Genomic DNA, 7,629 nt, shown 5'->3' on the forward strand with positions numbered 1-7,629 from the left:
AGAGTCGAGTTCTTTCAAGGGTCCCTGTGGCTGGGCGATCGGGGTGGACACAGGGTGGAGGACACTCGCCCATCAGTTCTGCCTAATCTGTGTGTGAAGTGAAAGGAGAGAGACAAGGGACGGCCTGTGCTGTTCCCTCTGCTAAGTATGAAAACGGCAGTAACCACAGCAGCACTTGAGACACATCAGCTCATTTATTGTTCAAGGGGCTCCATGAGATTGCACTTTCACAGTCCCCATGGACAGATGAAGATACAGAGGGTCAGAGTGGTTTCGTGACTTGCCCAAGTCATGCTGGAGAGGGTTAAACCCACACACACAGCTTCAGAGATGGTTTCCAACTCCATGCATGCTGCTCCAAGAATAAGTCAGGGTGGGCTGCTGGGCCAGTTTTGGCCCCTCACAGAGGCTCTGGACCCCCGAGGGCCTCCCGGGACTTAGCCACTCACAAAACGCACCCAGCCCCCTCCCTCTGAGGCCAGTAGATCCCAGACTCCAGGAGGGTGTGAGCCCTGGTGTCTGTGTTCTGAGGCTCCCAAACCCACACACTGATCCCAAACAGCCCACAGGCTGCTGGGCTTTCCTAGAGGTTTACACCCTGTTCCTCTGAGTTCTCCCCTCTGTGGATAACCTCCTCTGGCCGCCTGGAGGGACAGCTCAGGAGGCTGCAGGTATCGGCGTTGGGAAGAAGTCTGAGGTACAGGACAGCCAATTTTTCACTAACGACAGCCATCAGCCCCTCCAAGGCCCAGACCAAGGCGGGGACTCACAGGCTGGTCCCACCCCTAGTACTTGTGGGCGGTGGGTGTCTGTATGTACACGTGGTGCTTCTGGGGGACTGTGTGTCCCCATTTCCCTTCCAGGATCTGTGTCTGAAACCCCAGGGGCTGAAGCACTACTTGGCAAGGCCTGTGAGAAGAACAGAAACTCCCAGGCTGGGATGGGGGCTGCCTCCTTGGACTGCCCAATGGTCCCTCCTGCACTTGGTGACATCAGAGTGCCATTTTCAGCTGTGCAGAGTGGTCCCCAGGGGCCCACTTCCCCCACATCCAACTCTGCAGAGCCTCCTTGACATCCTTATTCCTCAGGGTGTAGATGAAGGGGTTCAGCACCGGGGTGATGATGGTGTTGAGCACGGTGATGGCCTTGGTCAGGTCCAGCGAGCTCTCCACCGAGGTCCTCACGTGCAGGAAGACAGTGGAGCCGTACCAGATGAGGACCACTGTGAGGTGGGAGGAGCAGGTGGAGAAGGCCCTGCCCCGACCCTGGGCCGAGGGGATCCCGACGATGGTGACGATGATGTAGGCGTAGGAGACCAGCGTGATGAAGCAGGAGCCCAGGATGACGCAGAAGGCAATGCCAAAGGACGCCAGCTCCACCGGCCGCCTGTCGCTGCAGGACAGCACAATCCAGGGCGTGATGTCGCAGAAGAAGTGGTTGATGATGCGGGAGCCACAGAAGGAGAGGCGGGTGATGAGGGCGGCTGGCACTGTGATGGCAGAGAAGCCGCACAGCCAGGAGCCCAGGGCAAGGTGGGCAGAGAGGCTGGGCGTCATGATGCTGCCGTAGCACAGCGGCAGACAGATGGCCAGGTAGCGGTCATAGGCCATGGCCGCCAGCAGGAAGTACTCGGTGCAGCCCAGCGAGAAGACGAAGTACATCTGTGCCACACAGCCGGCGAAGGAGATGGCTCCGCTCTGCGAGGCGAAGGTGGCCAGGGTCTTGGGCACGCAGGCCGTGGTGAACCAGATCTCCAGGAAGGAGAGGTTGCAGAGGAAGAAGTACATGGGCGTCTGCAGGTGCCGGTGCGCCCTGACCAGCGTGATGATGGCCAGGTTCCCAGCCACCGTGAGCGCGTACCTGACCAGGAACAGCAGGAAGAGCCCAACCTGTAGGCCCCGTGGCCCCGGGAAGCCCAGCAGGACGAACTGCCCCTGGGTGGACAGGTTCTGGCTGCGGCCCCAGACCATGAGCACTGTAGGGACACAGACCAGTAAGAGGGACCTCCCGCTGGAAACCCTCCCTGGGGGCTCAGGAAAAGAGGGCCGCCCTGCTCGGCTCTCTCTGGGCTCTACTCGGCTTGCCCTATAGTCCCAGGACCCCAGCTGGGCCTAGCCTCCTGTGGGAGCCAGCGGGCCATGGTCATGAGCTGCCTCCGGGGCGTTAAACTGCCCTGAGCGAGCCGGCTCAGAGCACTGCGGGGACGCAGGTTCCTGGCTGCTTCACCTGGAGTCCTTATTCTAGGTTCTGGTCACATGGGGGTGGGGTGTATCTTTATTCTAGACTCGAGATGCCTGAGAAAGGACAGTAAGTGTCAAGTTTTCACAAATGAAATTATGAATGGCCTGATTTTTAGCATTTTCGTCCAACACAGATTGATTCCTAGGGAAGAATTCCTATCACTGTGCCAGAAAAGCCCCCCGGAAACAGGACCACAACCTTCAGGGTAGCCCGTGGGGACCCAGTTCTCGCCCCGGGCTGTCACCTGATTATTCCTCAGCTGGGAAGCCAGGTGCCCCGAAACGTGAAATCGCAAACACCTGTGTCACCAGCGCCCCCTCCTGGCCGGAAGCTGGGGTCGGCAAGGGGAGGTCGGCAAGCGGCTGGGAAGCGAGGGGGCGGGACGTGCAGGACGCGGGATGCGGGGTCAGGGCTGGAGGGAGGAGGGTTAAGGGGAGACGCGCACAGACCCGCGGCGCTTCCCCGCCTTCTCGGAACCCGCGGCTGGACCTGGAGCTCAGCGCCATGCCGCCCACTGGCCGGTCACAGCGCCGCCCTGACGACATTCCGAGGGAGGGGCCGGGCCGAGGGGCGCCTCGACCCCGCGGACACGAGCCCAGAACCAGCAGCCGCAGGGAGGCAGGTGGGACCGGGCCACTAAAGGCTTCGCCCTACCTGTCCAGATGCTGGACCTCTAGGGGAAAGGGGTCACTGCTCAGAAGCCACTGCAACAGATGCGGTTTTCGGCCTGCCCCCTTGTGCTGCGTGGCCCTTCACACACCGCACACGGTCACTCACACGCCCATGTGCGCGCACACGTACGTGCACACACCACACGCCCGTGGACACAGCATGCACACTCACCTGCTGTGCAGACGTGTGTGCACCCTCACTACCTGGATCAGCCCTGTAACTGTGGAGCACTCACCCCCATTCCTGATGCATTTGGGGTCCCTCATGTGAATGGAAAACAGCCACTGATGCCCAGGCATTTCACAGTGTGACCACCCTGCTCACACCAGAGTCTGGACACGGATCAGGAAGGAGCCTAGGGTTTTTAGCCCAAGTTCCTGCTTTGCTTTTCCAGAACGTCTTTAACCCCTCAGAGTCCAGCCGCAAAGTACTAACTTGGCCTCAGCCCCAGCCACCTCATGAGTGATGGGCGCTTCCTACCCTTGCTGTCCACCTACTGCTCGCTCGAGACCTGGACTGAGAACTGCCCTTCCCTGGCCTCATCCTCCCCACCCCAGTGTGGGATCTGTAAGCAATAAACCTTGTGCCTCTACTTCCTTTGGGTGCGGTATAGAACCTGCACCTTCTCAGAAAGACATGGGGTTCTCACTTCCCCAGAGCGAGAACTCAGGCGCGGAGGGAGCCACCTGCCAGCCCTCTGGGGTGGCTTGTGCCTCCTGCATCAGCAGGTCACAGTCTGCATGCTCTTAATGCACCAGCTATGGCCCCCGACACACGTGGCTGCATCCCGTCCCCAGCACCGCAGTACAGCCAGTGCAGCTGTCCTTAATCAGAGCCAGAGAAAGTGACGCATGTTCCAGCCACGTCCACAGGACACCTGCTCGGGCCAGGAGCTGTGCAGTTGGCGCTCAGACCAAAGCAAAACTCCAGAGGAGCGTCTGCGGCAGTGCAGTCAAGGCTAGTGCCCCTGCCCAGGTCCCAGGAGTGGGGCCACCATGGGCCCTGTCCCGGAAGGACAGCGCCCCTCCTCTGGCCATGGTGCTCTGTCCTGAGGGTGAGAGTCTTTGCCTGCCCTCCTCTGAACACCTGGCTGGGCGCAGACCCCTGCCAAGCTGCACTGGGGCCTGGGTCCTCAGCGCTGCTCCCCAGCCCTGGGCCCTGCGGCCCCCAGGCCGCACAGGACCACGAGCAGGAGCTGCCTGGATGTTGGGCCCTCACCTTTGGGAACTCCCCTACTTTCCTCAGCCCTGACTCCAGATAAGCCTCTCCTTTAGAAAGCCGTTTTCGCTCTTGCAGATCACCACTGAGACGGAGAGAAAGACACCTCTGCAAAGCCTGCCTTGCCTGGGGGCTCTGAGAGCCCTCCTGCCCGAATTTCCCCTGTGCAGCTAGTGGGCAGGTCCTCCTGTGCCCTGGAGGGGAGGACAGCTGGCCTGCTCTCCCGTGTGCATGTGTGGCTCGTGCACAGGCAATGAGGACACAGAATCCTCCACGTCTTGCAAGGGTCTCTTGAGGCTCAGAAGACGGGACTATGGGGGGAGGGGTCCTACGGGAGAGGGATGAGGAAATCTACCCGCAGCTCAGCTTGTGGAGACGCGGCGTGATGCAGGGGTCACTCACCCAAGGGGTCTGAGGAGGCTGCAGGTCACATCCTCCTGAAACAACCTGGAGGCCAGGAGGCTGAGCACAAGACACCAAGACCCTCCAGACAGGGTCACTCTGGGTAGGAGTGCTGGTTCTGGCCAGCTGACCCTCTGACTGGCCTATGAAGGTCCCCTGTTGGCTGAGTCACTTCCTTTCTGCTGTCCACCTCCTCTGGACACATGGCAAGAGGAACAGGGGACATGGACTGCTCTGGACCCACAGGGAGCAGCCAAAACCTTCATGCTTCCCTGGCAAGTCCATAGCCTTGGCCAGAAGGTGGACCTTGGCTGCCCAGAAGGGGCCCTGACCGACCACCAGCACAGGACCTCAGTGCCGTCCCTCAGCCTACTGCCTGGGCCTTAACTCTGCAAACTCTTCTGTCCATGCAGCCCTGGCTCTGGGCCTCAGCAAGATCAGCACTGGCCCTGCTGGGTGGGGAACAGCCCCGGCCTGTGGGCAGGAAGCCAGCACGCCTCTGCTGTTGTCCCCAGGCCGCCATCCTCAGCTCAGATTGTGGCCATGCCTCACCTGCCACCCTACCTCCTCCGGGGCAGCGTCTCCACTGAGCCCCGCTGGCTGTCAGCTCATGTGCTGGCCAGGAGCCCAGACGTAAGGCCACAGGGGCCCCGGCTCACAGCCCAGACAGCCAGTGCCCCACTTCAGGGCAGTGAGGACGACTCCCAGCCCTGGACGACCCTGACCTGCCCACCCACCACCGGGCAAGCAGCAGGGTGAGCCCCATGCCCAGCAGGCAGCCCTCTGACGCTCGCTTCTTCTGCCCTCCGTCCGGCCTCCCTGGGGCTCAGGCCTGCCAGGACCCTCTAGCCAATTATGCAGCTGGCAGAGCCTGGCCCTGGGAGGGGCCCCAAGAGGAGGCGTCCCTGGTGACGCCTGGCTTCCTGAGGGGCCCTTGTCCTCGTGCTGCACCTGGCAACCACTTCTCACCCCAACCCGACTGCAGCCGATGCAGGGCCAGCCCCCAACTGGCGTGTCTCCCAGGGCCCTGCGCCAGGGCCCACCACAAGAGCACCTGCGGGACGGCAGCCCCAGGCACCCCTGGGTGTGGCCTTGCTGCACACTGGATACTGGGTGCTCTTAGCATCCCCTCTGTAAACAGGGCAAGGTCTATCCCACAGGTTGATAGACCACCCCCCTCCCCCTCCCACCCAAGCCCTCTAGGAACTGCTGCTCCAGGACCCCTAGGCTGGGGGCTATTTCCTGCCTGATCCCCCCTGGCCAGGCTGCTCCCTCAGGTGGGGCCCCCCAGCTCAGTGTGGATAGGAGGAGGCTATGACTCAAAAGAGGAGCTACTGTAGGCTGGGTGGGAGAGCCCACCCTCAGGGCTCCGGGGCACACATGTAGGGCACACCAGGGTGCAGGGAGTTGGATGCACGGCCTGGGCCGGGCTATGGGCTGTTAGTCATGGGGTACCCAGGCCTGGAGTCCTGGGAGGTGCTGGGGGTGCGCCCCACCCTGAGCCTGTTCCCCCATCAGCACTTTGCAGGTGACCATCAGCCAGGGTGGGTCCTGATAGGGTCCCAGGGACGAGGGGCGCCTTGGCAGACAGGTGTACACTGACCGCTGACCCTGGTCTCAAGTGTCACGCTACCCTGGGGACTCCAGCACCACCACGGGGCCACCGCCACACAGGCGTCTGGCTGCCCCTAATCGGGAGCGCATGGGAAGTTGGCGGAAGGTCCCCCGAGGCAGGAGCACAGCCCCTCAGTCAGCGCCCACGCAGGGCTCCGCTTGTCTGGGGAGAACGAGGGCTGCTCTGTTTGCTTCAATAACCCTTACTTGCCTAAACACAGCAGCACTCTGGGGATTGGGGAGGTGCAGAGAAAGGCTTTTTAAAGCACCGATAATGAAGGTGGCCTGTGTCACGTGTGCTGATCCTAGGGGTTACGTTTTGCATCCACTTTTAGGGCTCACGTCACGCTGCTGAGTTCCTGTTTCCTGTTTTCTCTTTTAATAGAGGTATAGTTGGCAAACAAAAAAGCCACACATGTTTAATGTATGCAACTTGAGCCTGAAGATAACTACACATGCATGAAGCCGTCACCATGAACATCTCCATCGCCTCCTAACGTGCCCCTCCTCTTTGTGTGATGGGAGCGTCTGACGTAAGACCCACCCTCTTACTTAGCTCCGAGCACCAGGCTCGGCCCCAGGCTCTGCCTAGGATTTTGTAGGCTCACCTCAGTTACTTCCTCAACTTCTCCACATCCAACAATTGGACCTCCCATTCCTCCTGTTGTAACTAATGCCTTTGCAAACATTCCTTGACCAAAAACTTTGTCTGAAAATCTCCTTATGATAAAGAAGGGCATTTGCAGACCCATAATTTCCCACTGACAAGACCACTCAGGAGGTGACAAAGCCTGGGGGTGGAGGTCCCCAGAAAAGCAGACCCAGATGCTGAGCGGGTGCCCCCAAGGCCTCCACAGGCCTGCCAGCCCCCGGGGCCCCGACCAGCATGGGCCTGAGCAGGACACCCTTCCTTCTCCGTGATGGGGATGCTGGTGTCTCCCAGCTAGCCCTGCCCCAGAGTGTGGCCATGAGTGGGAGGACGCCTGGGGCCCAAACACAGGGGTTTTCATTCCTGTAATAATGGAGGTGCACGTTCTTGCAGCAGTGGGTGTTTTAAAGCAGAATGAAAATATTCCCACAGTGTTAAAATGGGACTTGCCCCGACTCCACCCCAGCTGGGACACTGCTGTGACAGGAATCAGACACCACACAAGGCCCCAGAGGCCGTGCAGGTGCACAGAGGTATCTGAGAACCAGGCCTGCAGTCTGGGCTCCCACCTGGCTGGAGGAGAGTAAAAAGAACCCAGAGCGGGGGGTTTGTGCAGACACCCCTTTGGGGGCAGGGTGGAGGGTCCGCCTATACAAGAGCAGCCCTGGTGGGAACCCTGAAGCTGGGGGCACAGTGAGGGTCGGGAGTGGCCTTCGAGTGGGGGGGGCACCCCAGGATTTACTGGCCCGGAATCACCAGGGAAGGGAGGTGGCAGCTCCTCTGGGCCAGACGCTGCCACTGGGGTTCCAGAATCACCGCGAAGACCGCAGGGC

The 7,629-nt window shown here is 60.8% G+C and overlaps 1 protein-coding gene across 1 annotated transcript; it reads right to left on the bottom strand.

The window, feature by feature from the left end:
• Nucleotides 1–185: 185 nt before the first annotated feature.
• LOC105067452 (olfactory receptor 287-like) lies at nucleotides 186–5,685 on the bottom strand. The gene has a single exon (XM_045514682.2). It carries the CDS (start codon nucleotides 1,968–1,970, stop codon nucleotides 993–995), a length of 978 nt encoding a protein of 325 aa, XP_045370638.2. The 5' UTR covers nucleotides 1,971–5,685; the 3' UTR covers nucleotides 186–992.
• Between the last annotated feature and the right edge of the window lie 1,944 nt (nucleotides 5,686–7,629).

Source organism: Camelus bactrianus, chromosome 11 (assembly GCF_048773025.1).
Source record: "Camelus bactrianus isolate YW-2024 breed Bactrian camel chromosome 11, ASM4877302v1, whole genome shotgun sequence".
Lineage (NCBI taxonomy): Eukaryota > Metazoa > Chordata > Mammalia > Artiodactyla > Camelidae > Camelus > Camelus bactrianus.

What these genes read in the sequence shown, in the direction of transcription:
- LOC105067452 (XM_045514682.2), bottom strand. Translation starts at nt 1,970, where the DNA reads ATGGTCTGGGGCCGCAGCCAGAACCTGTCCACCCAGGGGCAGTTCGTC.